The 18719-nt window shown below is 53.6% G+C and overlaps 7 protein-coding genes across 7 annotated transcripts; 4 read left to right on the forward strand and 3 right to left on the reverse strand.

The window, feature by feature from the left end:
- Nucleotides 1-733: 733 nt before the first annotated feature.
- Nucleotides 734-2264, reverse strand: G647_02664 (uncharacterized protein; the record flags this gene model as incomplete). The annotated part of the gene is made up of 2 exons (XM_008727010.1): nt 734-1842; nt 1892-2264. The coding sequence occupies 2 exons, from the start codon at nt 2262-2264 to the stop codon at nt 734-736; spliced, it is 1482 nt and encodes a 493-aa protein (XP_008725232.1).
- Nucleotides 2265-3092: 828 nt separating this feature from the next.
- Nucleotides 3093-3551, reverse strand: G647_02665 (uncharacterized protein; the record flags this gene model as incomplete). The annotated part of the gene is made up of 1 exon (XM_008727011.1): nt 3093-3551. The coding sequence occupies one exon, from the start codon at nt 3549-3551 to the stop codon at nt 3093-3095; it is 459 nt and encodes a 152-aa protein (XP_008725233.1).
- A 1734-nt stretch (nt 3552-5285) lies between these two features.
- G647_02666 (uncharacterized protein) lies at nt 5286-5759 on the forward strand (the record flags this gene model as incomplete). The annotated part of the gene is made up of 1 exon (XM_008727012.1): nt 5286-5759. The coding sequence occupies one exon, from the start codon at nt 5286-5288 to the stop codon at nt 5757-5759; it is 474 nt and encodes a 157-aa protein (XP_008725234.1).
- A 1105-nt stretch (nt 5760-6864) lies between these two features.
- Nucleotides 6865-8882, forward strand: G647_02667 (uncharacterized protein; the record flags this gene model as incomplete). The annotated part of the gene is made up of 2 exons (XM_008727013.1): nt 6865-8555; nt 8609-8882. The coding sequence occupies 2 exons, from the start codon at nt 6865-6867 to the stop codon at nt 8880-8882; spliced, it is 1965 nt and encodes a 654-aa protein (XP_008725235.1).
- A 606-nt stretch (nt 8883-9488) lies between these two features.
- G647_02668 (uncharacterized protein) lies at nt 9489-11609 on the forward strand (the record flags this gene model as incomplete). The annotated part of the gene is made up of 1 exon (XM_008727014.1): nt 9489-11609. One exon carries the CDS (start codon nt 9489-9491, stop codon nt 11607-11609), a length of 2121 nt encoding a protein of 706 aa, XP_008725236.1.
- A 2598-nt stretch (nt 11610-14207) lies between these two features.
- G647_02669 (uncharacterized protein) lies at nt 14208-15989 on the reverse strand (the record flags this gene model as incomplete). Its single annotated transcript, XM_008727015.1, has 2 exons — nt 14208-15704; nt 15756-15989. The coding sequence occupies 2 exons, from the start codon at nt 15987-15989 to the stop codon at nt 14208-14210; spliced, it is 1731 nt and encodes a 576-aa protein (XP_008725237.1).
- A 417-nt stretch (nt 15990-16406) lies between these two features.
- G647_02670 (uncharacterized protein) lies at nt 16407-17585 on the forward strand (the record flags this gene model as incomplete). Its single annotated transcript, XM_008727016.1, has 1 exon — nt 16407-17585. One exon carries the CDS (start codon nt 16407-16409, stop codon nt 17583-17585), a length of 1179 nt encoding a protein of 392 aa, XP_008725238.1.
- Between the last annotated feature and the right edge of the window lie 1134 nt (nt 17586-18719).

An 18719-nucleotide genomic window follows, 5' to 3' on the forward strand; every position in this document is an offset into this window, starting at 1 on the left:
ACTTGGTGGGTGCGACTTCTTCATAAAAGCCGGAGCATTGAAATCGCAGCCACCATTTCAGTCAACTACGTCCTCAACTCAGCTCGAATTGTGTGCCGCAAGATGCGGATTGCCGTGCTCTGGGACCGCTCACCGTTGCGCTGGGCCCAGCGACTCGGGCAGGTGCATCCGTCGCCTCACATCGCGACAGTCGTGCAAAGCAGCTGTGCAGTATTCATTCCAGACGGCAGTATCCACCGCGGGCGACATATGCGACGGAGCGGTTCGAACGAGACCACGACCTCCTTGACCCTACTGCGGTCTACTTCTCGCACAACACTGGCCACTCGTCGCTTGTTGTCCCAGCACAAGGAGCACTTCTTACGGCTCCTACGGGTTTGAGGCGGCGGATACCAATATCAGCGGCCATTTCGAGTGTGACGAACGAGTCGCAAACCGGGCCCAACAATGTAGATGCGTGTTACGCGGGAAGCAAACAAGCAACACTGGAACGAAGGGGGGAGGAGGAAGAGGACAAAAAGCTGTTTTGAGTTGACCGCACACCCACCGCCGCTTGGCGCCTCACATCAGTTCAAACTGCTCGGAGGCTCACGTGCGACTCACTCCGGCCGTACAGACGTTCAGGCGCTATCAAAGAGTCCACACAGCAAAGACGCAGGAACTTGATTCCACAATCCCAGGTCAAAAAGCCAACAGACCAGACTATGTCAAGCCGCCTTGTTTGACAGCGCCATTAAGAGAATTTGCTGATGGCAAGCTCCCAGCACTCCTGCCATTGAGATTCTAGAGTGTCTGTCATGTAAAACTGGCCGGCGATGTCTCTGACTTCTTCCCAGTCTCGCCCGACCGCTCTTTGCGAAATCACTTGCTGGAGGAGCATCCACCGAGACTTGGGCACGAGACCAACGTTGAGAGGCATCGAAGCGAGAACCAGGCCTGTCCAGAGAGCGCAGTCCTCAGATGCGGCAGTAACAATCATGCCATCAAGTTCTAAAGTATATCTGGTCAGGACGTGGGGGTATTGTTCAGCCATTGATAGTGGAGCAATCCCAATAAGTAGGGCGAATATACCGAGAGACACCAGTCGGTCCATTTCCTTGGAAGCACTTTTGCGTAGCAACTTGTACCATGTCTTGGCCAGAGTCGCGCGCATTTCGCTTTGGTCTCGTGGGAATTCGCTTCCATTGGAAATTGGATGCGTACCGAGCCATCGCAATGTCGTTTCTAACGCACAAATGGTAGGGCATGCCAATGGATGCTGTTTGGCAATATGGAAAAAAGCCGGAGAGTACTGGCGTATTGATGAGAGTGCCTTCTCAGCAGGCACTTCGAACTCGGGAGCTTCAGATGATACTTCGGGCTCGTCCGCGGCAGTCGGTTTACTCGGGTCAACGTGCTTCGCATAACAGGACTCCGCCCACGAGTACATACTGTATGAGCGGTCGCGTAAGGTCCGTAACGACTCGGCGCCACCGCGCAACTGTACGATCTGCCGGATACCACGCAGGTTGACACCATAGCTACGCCAATCTCCCCGTTCCTGATCATTGATAAGAAGTGCAATGATCGACCAGAAGATCGCGTCGTTGTAAGCTGCCGACGGTTCTGATATGCTCCCCCGGAGCAGCGTGAGCGCTTTGTTATAGTGTGCCAGGGAATCGAAGATAACATCGCTCGATGGTTGCGCAGTGACATCCATCGATCGACTTGCGGCAGCGAATACAGCCTCCAAGAGGGCGGGCTCACAGAGCATCAACTGCACGAATTTGAACCGCCAGATCTTGTGCTCGGTCGAATCTGTAAACAAGCGCCAGATGTACACAGGACCGTAGTGGATTAGTGCTGATGCGGAGCGCGTCAGAGACCTGCAAAGCTCGATTGGGCAACTCACTGTAGTCGAAAAGGAGCGACATATGACTCCTTCGTTCGCCCGAATAGTTCTCGAGCAGATATTGCACGTAGCCTGGCGATCCTATGGCTAGATCTTTGCCCAGCCTGGCGCGTGCGGTTGGCAGCGGGTCGCCCAAGGTACCTAGATTCTTGGGCGCTCGGGACCGTGCTTGCTTCTTCCCATCTGGGCTGTCGAAGTCACAATAGGGATCAAATATCCAGGCTCGGGGGAGGTCGTATCCGCCACATGGTTTGTTTGACCTCTCGCAACGGAGGCAGCCCGGCTTGCCCTCATCGCATTTCACATGTCGGGCCTTGCAAGTGACACAGCCGGACCGAACTTTGTGATGGTAATTTTTGTGTCGACGCCCCATTAGAGCTCGTTGATCGCGTTCCAAATTCTAGCATCGGCTAGCGGAAACGTTCGCAATTTGAACAATGTACTCCGTGCTGTGGAGGAAACACTGGAGGGCGGCGCAATTCTCAAGCCAAGGGTTGTCCAGATGCAGGAAGACATACGTCAACATGATGCGGAGGCTCACTCCACGACAGCAAGGGCCTAGGGAGGCCTGAAGAGATAGCAGATCACGGTTGGAGCGACTAGTGTCCAAGATGGTTCTCGTGGGAGTCGAATAGGCAGCCCCCCACCACCCTAAAACCAGACCTGATTTGCTTGCTTGAATAGCGAGCTAGTCTCTTCCAACATCCATGTCTCGAAGCTACTTGAATTGAGCAAGCACTGGCCTTGTTCGAGGTGGCTGGTGACTGCATTGACTCACAGTTCGAACTGCTCGGTGGTGCTACCAACACAACCTCCCAATCCCAAAATCTCTAATACTGGAATCTTCTCTCTTCGACGCTTCCTCCGACATTGAAACGCGTCAGCGGCGCTCGAAATGTTGGCACCGTGTTATGAAAGGAGGCTGAAGAAGAAGAGGTTTCTATAGGCAAGAAGCCTCGAAAAAGCCTCTGGAAACGCGGCATATCGGAGACTCCCTGACAAGGGGGTGTCTAAGGATGGCATTTGGCAGGAACACGCAGCAACCATAGGGAAGCAAAGCGAGGGATCGAAATAAGGCCAGCAAGGTTGGAGGAACTAGGGACCAGGGACGTTGCAAAAGGTAAAACTGCTAATGACCTGTCATTCGAGCGAGCCAGTCATAGAGGCCCGACCCTGTCCCTTGGATTGGTCGACGTACCAGCTAGTCGTTATCCAGACCTGTGTTTTGGACCCAGTCAGTTATTTGCTCTTGCCCAGAAGTGCTGAAGAGTTGGAGGTTCGTGGCGAGATAGACAGCCCCACAAGCCATTCCGATATATAGAGCCCACACCACCGCGCCGAAAATCTGCTGCCCAAGGGGGATAGCCTTGATGCTGGCACCCTCATTGAGGATCGGAAAGGAGGCGTCTGGTACACCGACCTCGAGAAATCTGCAAAGTGTTTCCCAGCCCTGCTTCACGTTGTACTCCAGGAGTCGATCTTTCGGAACCAGATCATGCACCTGTTGGTTGTGCAGGCGGTACATGTGGGGGCCTACGGAACCCCAGTCCCTCTTGAGCCGTTTGTTGTCTTCCTGTGCCATGGCATTCATACGTCTCAAAAGCTTGACAGACGATATGAGAGACGAGTAGATTGTGTATCTCCAGCCCGGGATGTACATGATACCCACACTCTCTTTCCAAGACCGCCACCAGACCGCCTCCGAGTCTCGTAGTCAGTATGAACTTCGCCCCTGGATATGCTGCGACCAGTTCTTGGGTCAAGTCACAAAGAGGGCCGTCCAAGGTCGAACGATATCCCCGCATGGGCTTGCGTAGGCGCTCGATAGTTTCGGGACTTGGCTGCCGACTTTCTTGCGGATGCTGGTTCAAGTACTTCAGAAATGCAGTCATATTCTCGTTATGGTCGGGGCGGCGGAAAAGTTCCTTCTTTTGTTAGTAGTGTTCCTGCTATTGTGATCACAACTTACAACTCCATGATGGACCGGTCCAAAGTCCAGCATGTCCAGCGCAGCATGGATCGACGTCGTGCCTGTGCGCGAGAACCCTAGACAAATGACCTCGAGCTCAGCATTACTGTCAGGGTACCATTGGCTTGGGCCATGTTCGTCGGCTGAGATGCCAAAGGCCTTCCACAGCCTGCTCTCGGTTTCGGACGGCCTTGTTTGAGTTTTTGTTGGCATATCTGAGGAGGAGTCTGGTAGACGGGCCTGTAACACGGTTAATCCACACAACAATAATCGGCGTTGAATGAGATAGAGCCGGACAAGCGAGCCTTGTGTACCTTCGGTGGTAGCATCACTAGAGTCTGAAACCTTATAAAGATTACGCTGGCCTGCACAATCCTACCAGGTACGCCAGTCCTCAATTAGTCGCCAACTGGGCCAGGCATATCGTTTACTAGCGATGGCATTCGCTCAGACGCACAGGCTGCTAATGCGGTGGCAGGGGTGTCTCTGCACAATCTGCGTCTGTACGAGCGGCGCACTCAAGAGGAAAACGAAACATAGTTTCAACCATCAAGCAGCATCGATAAGGCCCAGTGCACAGAGGAGTCTCGGGCTTTTGCTGGCGGAGCCACAGTATGCAGTCACTCCAGTTGGTTGCCCAAAGTCCTTGAGGTCGCATGGCCCTTCTTGGTATCGTGCAGTAGAAGTTGTTGGACTCTGCCAGTTGATATCGCGGGTGCGTGGTGGTACAACCCATGTCGGCATTCGCATGTTGTTATGGAAGGAACAGAGCATCCAATACTTCGGTCTGGCAACTCGGAAATCCAAGGCATAGGCGAGCAATCGTCCACTTTTTGGCGCAAACAGGTAAAGTGGTACTCCGCTCGTACAGTAGCTCGAACTTCAACTTGCGGCGGAACAGGGCAAGTCGCCCGCTCCAATGTTCGCTAGGCGCAATGGGAGCGGGATATTCCGAATGATGTACTAATTGGATACAAGAGGTCAATCACCCTCGCTGAATCCCACGATCAGGTTGCAGTTGGTACCTCGTATTAATTAGAACTAATTATGTTCGTGCTCTGAACAGGCAGATGAGGGCCTGATAGCACTCTGCCAAGCTTTGTGCACGTGATGGATCACGTGACAAGAGCCAGCAATCCTGTGCGATTTCATCATCATGCAGCGACTCATTGCGCGAGGCGCGGAGTCCAGGCTGAGGAGATGCTCGCTGTCGGGTTGCGCGGAAAACGCTCAAGAAAATCACGCGTTTCGATTCACTGACACTTTCAGCAGCACTAGGTCAAGGACTTGACTTTATTACTTCTGTTCATCCCTTTCCTAGGCTTTTCCCTTACCGCTCGGCTTCACCTCTATACTAGAGGAAATCAAGACTCGCCCGGAGGAGAACCTTCAGTATCCACAGCTGCAGCCCCTCAACAGCTCGCCATGGTTCAGTACACTCCTCCGCCAGCGGACCTGTCCCACCTTAATCCGATCCAAAGATATATGCAGAAGGGAGAGCTTGAAGGTCGAGATTGGGCATTCCTCTTAATTTTCGTCCTGGCATACCTGGCAGCAAGGCCCGCCATTCAGCGGGGCATCAAGTGGTGGATGGCCGACGATGAACTAAAAGAAGGCGAGCGGGCGCAGGCTGAATTTCTACGATCAAAGGCAAAGGTCAGCCCGAATGCGATACGAGGAAATAAGTCACAGGAGGCCACCACGATACCAGAAGGCGCTGGCGATACAACAACTGGCAGTAGCTTGGCCCACACAGGCAACGTAACAAATCGCAAGGCTAAGGACAGGTCACAGGCGGAAATCTTGCTCGACTGGGACGATCAGCCAGAAAGGAAGCCTACAGAGGGTGACAAGGCAGACGTCGTTACATGGATGAACAGATGGTCAAATGAAGAATGAGCAAGGAGACTGAGCGTATCGACCGTTGCCCCCATACAGATATCTTGAGAACCTGCTCTCTCGACAGATACAACGCAGGTCCGCATGCTTGACCCGCGATGCCTCTGGTTGGACTCATCCACTTGAAGGAAAACCTGTGACAAGAATTGAAGGGACGCCGAACCTGGGTCAACGGCCTCCGAGCGATGTATGTTGATTGCGCAGTTCCGTGGAGAGGGGCCACGACGAGGATATGTGGTCTAGTCGGAGTCATCTCAGTACAAACTGAGAAGATGTGATCGCAGATTAAAGTACTGAACAACTAAAATTCGGCCAGATCCTGGCGCTGGAGTGCTCACTGTGACCACTCACCGTATTAGAATGCTGGTCAGTGACAAGGCTGAAGTTTTGCTTGGCAAGGCTACCGTTTCTACCATTCACAGTGACAAGGGTCAGAGGCTTGGTGTTGGAGAGGTCACGTATGCGGCATTGACCTCCAACAGTCGAGTAATTCTAGATTCGTGGTTCTGTGAGCATTCCTCCCACCGAACAGTTCCTGCTTCTCCAGCACTTTGCTTCCTCTTCCTCTTTGGCCGTCATGGCCGCTTCCACGCATCTAGATCCGTTATTCCGTGGAAGTGCCAGCAAAAATACCCGGGGTCTTCTTCGAGTTACCATTCTGTTGACCATCGCGGCCGCAGCAGTAGCAGCCCGTCTATTCAGTGTTATCCGTACGTCCAAACTCGCGGCTCAGGTTGGAGTCGTCTCTGTGGTCGGTAACTGACTCTGTCTTTCCAGGATTCGAAAGCATTATCCACGAATGTGAGATGTCCCCTTACCACTCCTCCGCGACCTGCGCATGCTGCAGTCCGCACATAGCGGAAGCCTACATAGCGGAAGCCCGCTCCTCCTCTGGCGCCGTTTCTAACAGGGTGCACCAGTCGATCCTTGGTTCAATTTCCGCGCCACGAAGTATCTGGTGAAAAATGGCTTCTACAGCTTCTGGGACTGGTTCGACGATCGTGGGTTGTCCGCAGCGGGTTGGCAAGGATGGAAAGACTGACGGAAAGCAGGAACATGGCATCCCCTCGGTCGAGTCACAGGAGGCACGCTGTATCCTGGCCTGATGGTGACCTCCGGCGTCATCTACCATGTCCTCCGCCTCCTATCTCTCCCCGTCGACATCCGCAACATTTGCGTTCTCCTCGCCCCTGCCTTCTCTGGCCTGACAGCGCTTGCAATGTACCTCCTAACGTCGGAAATGTCCTCTTCACCGTCTGCGGGTCTACTGGCTGCCGCCTTCATGGGTATCAGTCCAGGCTATATCTCAAGATCAGTGGCAGGCAGTTACGACAATGAAGCCATTGCTATTTTCTTGCTTGTCTTCACGTTTTTCCTATGGATTAAGGCTGTCAAGAATGGATCCATCATGTGGGGAGCTCTGGCTGCGTTGTTCTACGGCTATATGGTTTCGGCCTGGGGTGGCTACGTCTTCATCACGAATCTTATCCCCCTCCATGCGTTTGTCCTCATCCTAATGGGTCGATACAGCTCGAGGCTCTATATCAGCTACACGACATGGTACGCACTAGGAACGTTGGCAAGCATGCAAGTACCATTCGTCGGATTTCTGCCTGTGAGGAGTAGCGACCACATGGCAGCGCTTGGGGTATTTGGCCTGCTGCAACTTGTTGGGTTCTTCAACTTCCTCAGAGAGCAACTTCCCGGCAAGCAGTTTCAGACTTTGCTTGTTGCCTTGGGCGGAGCAATTGTCGGTCTCATGTTCCTGGCTCTCGTTGGACTTACGGTATCGGGGGTCATTGCTCCCTGGAGCGGCCGCTTCTACTCACTTTGGGACACCGGCTACGCAAAGATACACATTCCCATCATTGCGTCAGTGTCGGAACACCAGCCTACCGCTTGGCCTGCCTTCTTCTTCGACCTCAACATGCTTATTTGGTTGTTTCCAGCCGGCGTCTACATGTGCTTCCGCAACCTCAAGGATGAGCACGTCTTTGTCGTCATCTACGCCGTTCTTGCGAGCTACTTCGCGGGTGTCATGGTGCGCCTCATGCTCACACTGACACCAGTGGTGTGTTGTGCCGCAGCTCTGGCCCTCTCGCACATTTTAGACACTTACCTTTACATCCCAACACCTTCTGAGGAACCGGCCGATGGAAGCAACGGATCGGCCAAAGCCAGCAAGGTCGCGGCAAATCCATCTCTGCGCTCGATACGGAACCCACTGATCGGGATCTACTCCATTCTGTCGAAATCCGTCATCACGTCCATGATGACAGGCTTCCTCCTTTTGTTCGTGGCTCACTGCACATGGGTGACCTCAAACGCGTATTCGTCGCCTTCAGTCGTCCTGGCATCAAGGCTCCCGGATGGATCTCAGCACATCATCGACGACTACCGAGAGGCGTATTACTGGCTGAGACAGAACACGCCACAGGATGCAAAGATCATGTCTTGGTGGGATTACGGCTATCAGATTGGAGGGATGGCCGACCGCCCGACATTGGTCGATAACAACACGTGGAATAACACCCATATCGCCACTGTCGGCAAGGCCATGAGTTCCCGAGAAGAGGTCAGCTACCCCATCCTTCGGCAGCATGATGTCGACTATGTCCTAGTCGTATTCGGCGGTCTCCTTGGCTACAGTGGCGACGACATCAACAAATTCCTGTGGATGGTCAGGATTGCGGAGGGCATCTGGCCGGAAGAGGTCAAGGAGCGAGACTACTTCACCGCGCGTGGCGAGTATCGCGTCGATGAGGAGGCCACGCCCACCATGAAGAACTCGTTGATGTACGTGTACTTCCACCGTCCCCTGACATGCCGAGTGACTGATCTCTTCACAGGTACAAGATGTCCTACTACAACTACAACAACCTGTTCCCGGCTGGCCAGGCGCAAGATCGTGTTCGAGGCTCCACCCTCCCTGCCCAGGGTCCTGAATTGAGCACGCTGGAAGAGGCATTCACTAGTGAGAACTGGATCATCCGTATCTACAAGGTCAAGGATCTAGATAACGTCGGCCGTGATCATCAAAGTGCCATGGCTTTTGAAAAGGGCCACAAGAAGAAGCGGAAGCTTGGGGCTAGAAAAGGTGCCCGGGTGCTGCGGGTTGATTGATCCCGCCAGCACACAGCTCTGATGGCAGCGCAGGGCCGGGGACATGTGACGACAATGTGACGAGTAGACACAGAATCTGGGTGGAACAAAAGCGTCTTGCGCGATTGCAGGTTTGTATAAACAGAGAGTTCTTCGTGTCTGACGCCGCGCCACGTAAATAGCGCAAAGGCTCAATACCCATGGGCAGGAAACGAGGCCTCCTAGAAGGGCGTCACGAGCCATAAGGCACAGGAGTAGCTATAGTACTTCGCAGCCGTACAGTTCGATCCTGACAAGGCCAAATGCGAGGACATGTACGCCATACACCAAAAGTCTTTTTCACCCGTCCTTCACCTGTTCCTCTGCCAAGCTTTTTGCAACCACCTTTGATTCATTCACTTTTGATTCTGTCCGTTCTCAAGTGGCCATCACCTTCCTGCTAACCCTGTCATGCACCAGGCCATGGCTCCCGTGTTTGCTGCTTGCAGGAAATAGGTCGTGGTAGCAAACGACGAGCCTCAACGCCGGCGTTACACTCCAATTATTAGTGTCCGAGAAATCCTCAACAAGAGCAAAATCCCCTAGAAACGAGAACGTCCTTGCGCGTCCGCGTCCAGCTCCAGCACCATGGACGAGCATTCTGCAGAGTGGTCGGTCGTCGAATCGAAATCCTCCAGAAACAAAAGACGCAAGATCGAGCACAAGGCAGACGGTTATCCCAGTATCAATTTCCTCAAAGCAAGACCTGAACGTGTCGAGCTGAAAGCCCTGCAAGATCTCGTTCTCTACGTCTTAGCAGATGGAGTCGCGCCAACTTGGCTGGCTGTTAATAATGCCAGGCAGATCAAGAAGGCCGTGGTCTTGATGGTGCCCGGCCTCGACCGCGAGACACTACTGGATTCTGAACTATGGGCCAGCATTACTGAGAAGAATGAATACGAGAACTCCAATCTGGTAAAGCGGCCGACAGATCCCCCTGATGTTGCCCATCAAGATCACCAACACCGCGCGTCAGTCGGCTCTTCTCCCGTCGAGCTACATCCAGAGGCGAAAACCCGTGTCCAAAGCACGAAACCTTCATACCCGCGCGAGACTCTTCTTCAACATGTCCTACAGGTTCGAGCGCCGGGAGATTCGAGCATGAGCAGAGTTCACTCTCCCCTGCAAAACATGCTCATTGCCCCATTTTCAGGGTCATCGGGTCAGAAAGCGAAGAACGGCAAAGACGAGAAGTCCTTCCAAGCAGTTCGCACCCCAGTGGTGCACTTCGTTCACTCGGCCGATGAGCTACGCGACGCAGAGTACCCGATACACCCGGCAGCATTCACCGATCCGCAGACTGCGAAGTTGGAGCGAGAGAGAAGAGAGAAAACTGGCCAGTCTGCGTCTGAGGGTTGGGTCAACACCAACGTGGAAGTCCCAAACCCCCAAACTCTCCCGTCTCCCTCATCTCCTAAATTCCACGATCCCGTGACGCAAGGCTTGAAGCCTTATGCGTTAGACTGCGAGATGGTCCTTACCTCCGACGACAAGTATTCCCTGGCTCGCGTCTCTCTCGTGGACTGGTCCGGTAAGACCGTCTTAGACAAATACGTCAAACCATCCATAACCATCCAGAACTACTTTACGGAATTCTCTGGCGTCACGGAAGAGATCCTCAGGGATGTCACAACAACGCTGGAGGACGTTCAGAAGGAGCTACTCGGTATTCTTGGCCAGGACTCCATCTTACTTGGCCACAGTCTCGAATCGGATCTCAACGCGCTGAGACTCACCCATCCGTTCATCATCGACACTTCAATCATCTACCCACACCCTCGCGGCCTGCCGCTACGCTCATCCCTCAAATTCCTCGCAAACCGCTATCTCAAACGAGAGATACAGAAGGGTGGCGCTCATGGACACGATAGCGTAGAAGACGCTCTGGCGGTGTTGGATCTGGTCAAATTGAAGTGTGAGAAGGGACCAAAATGGGGCACATTGGATGCCAACGGAGAGAGCATCTTTCGCAGAATCGGAGGGACGCTGAAGATGGATGATGGCCGAGGAGACATCGTGCTGAAGACGTCAGCCATTGTAGAATACGGCACTCCGGAACGAGGACTCGGAAAAGACGCAACCTATCACATTGCTTGCGAGAATGATGACGAGATTGTCCGTGGCATCCTCAAGGCTGCCCACGGAGACACTGGCGGCGGCGACGGAGTGGACCAAGGTGTTAATCCGGAAGAGGAGGAACCGAACAGGAACACGGAACAGGGCAAAGGGCACCAACCGAAGGCCCAAACCATTCCACCGCGTGGCGTCGACTTTATCTGGTCCCGCCTCCGCGATCTTGAAGCCGTACGCAATTGGAACACTCTTCCCAGCGACAATTTCGGCACGACGCTCTCCACGTCGACGTCGATGGCTTCAGAGCCCCTAGCGAGCGACCAATCTCAGGCCGACCGACTCAGGACGGCAATGCGCCAGACTCTCCAGCGCATCCTGCAGATCTACACGTCTCTTCCGCCTCGCACGCTCCTGATCATCTACAGCGGCACCAATGACATGCGTCCTCTCCTCCGGCTACAGGGCCTACACGCTCAGTACAAGCGGGAGTTCAAGGTAAAGAAGTGGGACGAGTTGAGCGTGAAGTGGACCGACACTGAAGAACAGGAAATGAAGAAGGCGTGTGAGAAGGCGAGGCGGGGGGTTGGCGTTCTCGCCGTGACACGCTTGAACAGAGAGTGGAGACGAAAGGAATAATGCAGCCGGTGTTCTTTGTCGGGCTGTCCTGTCGACGGTCTCTTGCCGTTCCTGTTGGCGGCAACGGATATTGGGAGTGAAGGGGAAGATCGCGCCCGACAAAGTGACTTCGAAACCCGGATTTTGTCTTCAGGTCACGAACGATAAAACGCATCTTGTACCACCAGCGATTGTCTCCGCATGCTGCGTCTTGCTGGTTCCCTCCTTGGTCACTCGGTCTGCCGATACAGGTCCACAAAGTCTTTTCCCTTCAACACGCCTCTTCTCCGTGAGCAGCGCTATACCCTGACATTCAGCGATATGGGCAGTAGTAGCATGACAGGGATAGGAAAGCTGCAATCAGCTGGGCTCTCATTTCCTTTTCCGCGCCCAGTGAGAGAGCATCCTCGATGGGTGTGAGCAACCACAGAGTCCAGCATCCTCTTGTCGATGTACCGCAGCCTCGCTGCGGTTGGAATCACCGAATACTCGCACTAGCGACCTTTTGCCTGTATTCGCCACTTCCCCCCCATGGCTGGTCGTCCTGCATCGCTGGGCATGGTATGGTGCTCCTTCTTGCCTGCTGGAGAGGCAGAGGAAGGTGAGGAGCTGCGCCCGTTCTGCCTGCTACATACAGTAGGCGGAGGAAATTTGAGAAGAGGATGGTGCTACGTCCAGGAAGTGCCCTGGATCTTCCGCATAGCAGCGAGAATAGTAGGTCTTGGGCCAAGCGTACTCTCAAAGGCACGCTTGGAGCGTCATATCATGCTTGAGGACGATGCGTGCTCTATCCATGTTCGCCTGGACGTAAGCAAGCCACAGAACGATGGCGAAGGTTGTTTTCCCTAGAAATACAAAACCCAGCGAAGTGAGACGGAGCTCGACAGAGGATTTGAAATGGTGCTCTAGAGTCTTGCGGCAATTCAGCAGCGAAGGCGGTGAATCCCTCTCCATGTCCCCTGGCCGTAGCCTCCACTGCTCTGTGCTCTGTGTATTTGGCCATTTGTTCGCTCGCTAGGAGGATTTCTGTAGGTTTTGATGACACGAGTATGGACATGAGGACCGGTACACGTGGCACGCTGCGCAGTGATTGACGAGGTGGTTGGTCCGGTAAAGGCGTACTTTGTCAGCCGTCATGATGCACCACCCATTCCCATAGTCCATGTCTGCTGCCATTCGAGCTCGAACCCTTCCAAACTCGACGGTCCTCGATATACCTCGTGAGTGGCCTCATATGGTGGGAAGACTTGTCCTTTCCGATAGGGGTGTTCATTTCAAAAGCACTGGGGTAATTACGAAGTGCTGTGCTGGAGTAGCGCATGAAGACGTTTAGATCCGAACGGCCGGCCTGCCCTTGGAGGTACGGTATCAACGTATGGTGGTAGGTGGACATTCCAGGAGCGGGCGAACCTAGACAAGGTGTCTATCATCTGTGTGAATGCCGTGGCTGGGAACTGCACACTGTAAAGACCGTACCATGGTCAATGGCGGGGGGTTTGACAGTCGACAATCGACATCTGACATTTGACGTTTGAATTTGCCATCTTGGGGTGTCAATAACTTTTGTCGAGCTCATCAGTTGAGTTGGGATTCTGAATCAACGCCAACCCGTGCCTGGCCACATATCTGAGCTCTGCCCTGTAAAGATGATGGTCGCAAATGACGATACGTGCATACACATAGATGAGAGGTGAAGCCGAGACGCAGCACGGTCAGTCGGACACCGAGACACGATTCCGCCGTGCAGAGACCTGCTGTACAGGGACTCTGTATATGTCGGGAAAATCCAGAATTCCTTGCTGTGATGAGATCCGTCTCTTGCATCAAAAACGGCGGGCCCAGCAATGGCATTGTCTTGTACGTCGAGCTTCACGCCAGGCGAGTCGGTCCTGGTTCACACTGGCTGCACAACTTCTCGAACCCCATAGCAAGATTACCTCTTCCACCACCGGGGAGGCGATGTCCCAGTGCTGATCGCGTGGTGTATGATTCCGGCAATGGCCTGCAGTCTGGTCAAAGGGTACACAAGCCCGCTGGTAGACGAATGTGAACCTGTATACCAGCCCCGGGTCGACTACTTGGAACATCATTCCCAGTAGGAATTGTCTGCGAGGGCTTGGCATATTTATGTCAAGCCGCATTCGTCGCAGTGAATATATGTAGCAAAGGAGCTCCAAGGCCATTTGTAGCTTGCCATTGCTCATGCCGAAATTTGTTGTCTGATGCAAATTCGGCAAAATTAGTGCCGGGCACGTCCTTTCGATTGTCACATCGTAGAGCCTAAGATATTGTTGTTCGCTGTTCTGAGATTTCGGGGACAGCATAGCCGCTCTGATTTGGAGAAGTCCTAAGCCACCTGTGCGAATAGGTCTTGAAAAAGACCTTGACGGCATTGAGACTTACTGCCAGCCCAGGAGACATTAGAGAGGATGTAGCGGAGTAGTCGGGTTTGGTGCCATTTCTGGTTGTTGTAGTCCAAAGTAAATTGGGTCATTGTGAAAGGAGGCCAACCATTTGCCTTTTATTGTGGCTGGTCTTCTTTGGTGCTGTGAAGTTCGCCCTTGGCCCTTTCCATCAGTGGAATCCTGATGGCGTAAAAGCATTATTTGGGGCGATTGTTCATCTGCTGTCATGGGGACCTGCTTCCTGGATTGTGCCTCTTTCATCACGTTGCCGAATGCTGAGAAACGCACATGCAACCATTAATAATGCGTTGAAGACAGCCATGATGTAGAATGGAGCTCCCAGTGACACTTTGTCGAATAACAGGCCGCCGAGTTTAGTAAGAATCAGAATCGCAGCTCCCCCATAGAGTGAATAAACGCCGGCGACAGAACCCTTCAAGTCCGATAGTGGTTTTTCGCCTGTCGATCGCGGCGCAGCTGAAAGAAGAGGTTCTGCTTCAACCGAATGCCTGTCGCTTCGCTGCCCTTCACGATCAAGACCAGCAGACGAGGTTCTAGGGCTCGCCAGAAGGACACCCTTACTGAGTGTACCTAGGCTGCACACAATGGCGCCGATTTGGCTGATGCCGATGAGAGAGGCAGCCAGGAAAGCGGCGACGCGCTTCGACGTGTTTCTGTCATCTGGGTCAAATTCATTCGCAAACAAGGGATAGCCAATGACGCCGGCAATGGAAGCCACTAGGAGTGGGATCTCTCTCTTGGATGCCTTTGCAGCCCAGTAACCAAAGATTGGTGCGAACACTAGCGCTACCGTTTCCGTGACGCCAGTCAATTCTGCAGCGACAATATATGCTCGCGGACACTTCCTTTTGATATCTGGAAGCCCTGTGGGGTCGCCATTGGCGTCTTGAGCGTCGCATAGACCTGATGAGAGGAACATTGCGTTGACGAGAAGGGGTATGAATAGTGAGATGCCGACCGAGGAAGCGCGGGCGACGAAACCTCCGATGTATCCGATGGCAATCTCGGACTGCTTGAAGCCGGCAAGGATGGCAGTCCGAAAGCTGCGAAGCATCTGCTCAAGAGGACCCAATCGGCCTAGGATACGAGCTTCGTCCGGAGAAGCAGAAGCATTTGAGAAGCCCTTCCGTGGTTCTCCTTCTAGATGCCGCAGACCGAAGAAACACCAGACAGCAAGCACGAACGCTACAGCAGCCACAATGTAAAAGCTGTCTCTTAGAGCTGCCTTTTCTCCAACTCCTGCATACTGGAACTTCGCTGGAATGGGCAGAAATACGGTCAATGCGATCAAAGCACCGCAGCCTGTGAACATGCCAACGAACCCGGCAACTTGACTCGTAGATCTGGTGATATCAGGATCTCCCGCGGGCAAAGTTCGATCAGCCTTATGTCGTGAGTAGCGGGACACGAATATCTCAGGGGTAATGGTCACCTCTGACTCTATTGAAGGGCTCGAAACATGACCATTCGCAACCAAATCCTGCGCAGCCCTCGTCTGGTGATGGTGGTCGACGGTGGTGTCCCTGGGCGGAGATGTGACAGCAGGGAGAGTAGCTGTGACCATGGTAGAGGCGGCGGCACCACCTAGGCTAAAGAACAACCTCGCCAAAAGAAGCTGAGGATATACATTCTTTGCTTGAACGAACAGGACCAATGCCAGGCAGATGATCAGATAACCCGATACGCAGACCTGACGGTAGTTAGATCATTGCTGACTGGGCGCTCTCGATAGGTTGCTCACAAAACGTAGTCCCATACGGTCCGATAGCAAACCCCAGAACGGGCATGCTACAAGTGCAAGCAGCTCATCGGCAAAGCCCAAGCTTCCAACTGCGTCGCCGACACCATCTTTCTTGCCAATAAGATCTGTGATGACGAAAGACACGGAGGAGTTCAGAAAGACGAGAAACGCGATTGAGAATGGACAGACGCCGAAAAGGTACGTGGCGACCTGTAGCTTGGTTGCTGTAAACATGACTGATGAGTAACGGAACACCGCCAACAACGAGTTGTGATAAGTGACTCGAAAAGAGAGGGAGCCAATCCCTAGATTCGCGACATAACAGCGTCCCCAAGGTGTAGATATAGCAGCCTCAGCAGCTTCAAGGGTAGAGGTCGCTGTCATCAAAGATGACTTCGCGACATTGAGCGGAACTCACGGTACCACGCTAACTGTAAATGGACGCGGCACACAGTCACTCGCGGCTAGGCGAATTTGGTCAATTTGGCGGATTTGCTGCCTTTAACACGTTGCCAAACGGTCCAAACATTCGCGACGCTGCCATCAACGCAGGTCCCAGCGATTTCACTTTGATATCTCCTCTGTCCAGCTCGCAGAGGGCCGTTTGCGCCCTCCGGGCTTCGCAGCCTAGAGCTGCTCACTTATGCAGCCATGTCAGATCCTACCTTTTCGGACGACAGTCAGCTCATTGCAGGGTTGATACAGGTCGCGACCGCACTGGAGGACGAACAGAGCAGAGATCTCTCCGCGCTCGGGAAGCGCAAACGAGACGAGAGCTTCATTGAGCAAGGCCATGCGTCGCACGGAGACGGTTTCGATGCCGCTCCCCAACCCAGCCATCCTCAACTTCAGAATTCGGCTGCGGTTTTATTTCGCGAACCTTCGTCGAAGAGCAAGAAACACACGAGGCCTCCCCTCGGGAGAGTCTTCTCGTCGTTGGAGCTTGCTCCCGAGAACTTTCTAAGACTGCAGACTGCTGCCAAGGCCTTCATGTTGGACGAGGCGCACCCTGAGAGAAGAGATGTAGTTGGGCACAAGAAGAGTTCAGGTGGCGCTGACTTGGCCAAGCTGAACCTGTGGAATTGTGTTGATGAGTTTCTCTCCGTACACGGCTATGGTGAGAAGTACTTTGCACCGGGAGCAGGCAGTAACATCCCAAACGCACCTCAAAGAACATTGTTTTGGCCTCAGGACAGCCAGTTTATCATCAAGCTAATGATGCCTCTAATGAGAAAGATGGTGACCAATGAGCGCCAACGCATCTATGCTGCAGCATCGAGGAAGCAAGGCTCTGCCAAAGTGACCAGCGAAGGGCAGTCACCTTCGGTGATGGAAGAGTCTATCACCTCTGACCATCACAATGTTCTTGAAACAAGCTACGCAGAGCAAGGGACCGAGGATCAACCTCTGATGCCAGCACAACACCAGGAGACGGAAACTTCACATGCCGTGCCAGCGCAACCAGAGGTCGCGACTTCGGCTCCACCGGTCTCGCCACCACCAACAACAACATTCAAGCCATCGGTCGTTCTTTATGTAAATGTGGTGTCAAACGCTGCCGGTACACCGAGACGCCTCACACCCCGGTTTAGTTTGACGCCCGAGGCCGCCCCCAACCTCGCAGCATTGCTGTCCGAGGTGGACAAGAGATACCCTTTGCCGTCACGGAATGGATCAACGTCTGGGGTTGAAAATCGTCCCACCGTCAAGGTGTGGCTGCCAGACGGCCTAGTGACTGTAGGCGATGACGGCGAATGGATGGTTGCTCTCCTTTCTGCGGGGTTCGTGGACTGGATGGACGCTGAGGTTCGAGTGCTCGTCGAGATTTAAACGAGTGGCTGCCCTGGGGTCGGCAGGCTCTGTCCGGCGAAGATTTGCTGTGAGAACAGGCTGTTGGGGCAGAATGTTCTTTCGGGCTTTGAGGAAGCGCCACATGAATCCCGAAAGACGGGGACAGCGCCTTGTTATCAAGTGGTGTAAGACTAATGCAAGCCTCCAAGGGCACACGATAGCTTCCAGGACGAGCGGTTGTAACAGCCACCAGCTCCATAAGAGGGAAAGTGCAAAACGGCAATCGCTAGAGCCATATATTTTAGGAGCTGATCGTCACCTCTTCACCGTCTCTTAACAGGTTTCAAAAAGCGGCACATGCAGGAGGGCTTGACAGAAACGCTCTGGCAGGACGCGGCCTGTGCTCTGCGCTCCGGGAGACACGAAGGAGATCCTACCGCAAGACCTGACTCGCCCGGATATTTCACTTCCAATGAGACCACGAGCTACGATCTGAGACGTATCTGCTCTATCAGAGTACGAGTAGAGAGGCCGGGAGACCTTAGAGCCCATTCGTCGGCTAATGAATATGATGACCTACCTTTCAGCCAGCCTTTTGCGCTGGTGATACGCGGTCTCGGAGTCTGAAGCCAACCAGCTCTACGGGTTACAAGCTTACGTATTGGTTATTTGACAGATAACATGTCGGCTCCGGCGTGGCAACAATCCTTCAGAGCAGTTTGACAGGCTTTTCACCATCTTTACTGGTGCGCATCCCGTGCTCCGAGTACACAGTACTCCGTGCAGTACACCTATTTCCCCTTTCCCCCATAGTCCGGGCCGTTTGAAAAAATTCCGATGCTCCGTGCAGGCAGACCCTCTGACAAGGTCGAAGTCGCCGCGCTGACGACTGGGGAAATTGTACCTCATGAGGAGGCTCAGGGCTATCGTGGAGTCCACTAGCTCCATGCAAGCCGCACAACAGCATCCTGGTAGAACAGGGGTCCCATTCGGTAGCATCGGAGAGAGCACGAACTGGTGGCAGGGCGAAAACGACCACTGGTCCCTGGGAGTCCACAGACTACATAGAGGCCCGGTGTCAATGGTCGGACGGTGATATTCAAGATGTTTCCACGGTGCATTGCCGTCTCAGCTGAACGGAGAATCTCACGCATGTTTTGTATTGCTATAAAT

This window comes from Cladophialophora carrionii (assembly GCF_000365165.1).
Source record: "Cladophialophora carrionii CBS 160.54 unplaced genomic scaffold supercont1.2, whole genome shotgun sequence".
NCBI lineage: Eukaryota > Fungi > Ascomycota > Eurotiomycetes > Chaetothyriales > Herpotrichiellaceae > Cladophialophora > Cladophialophora carrionii.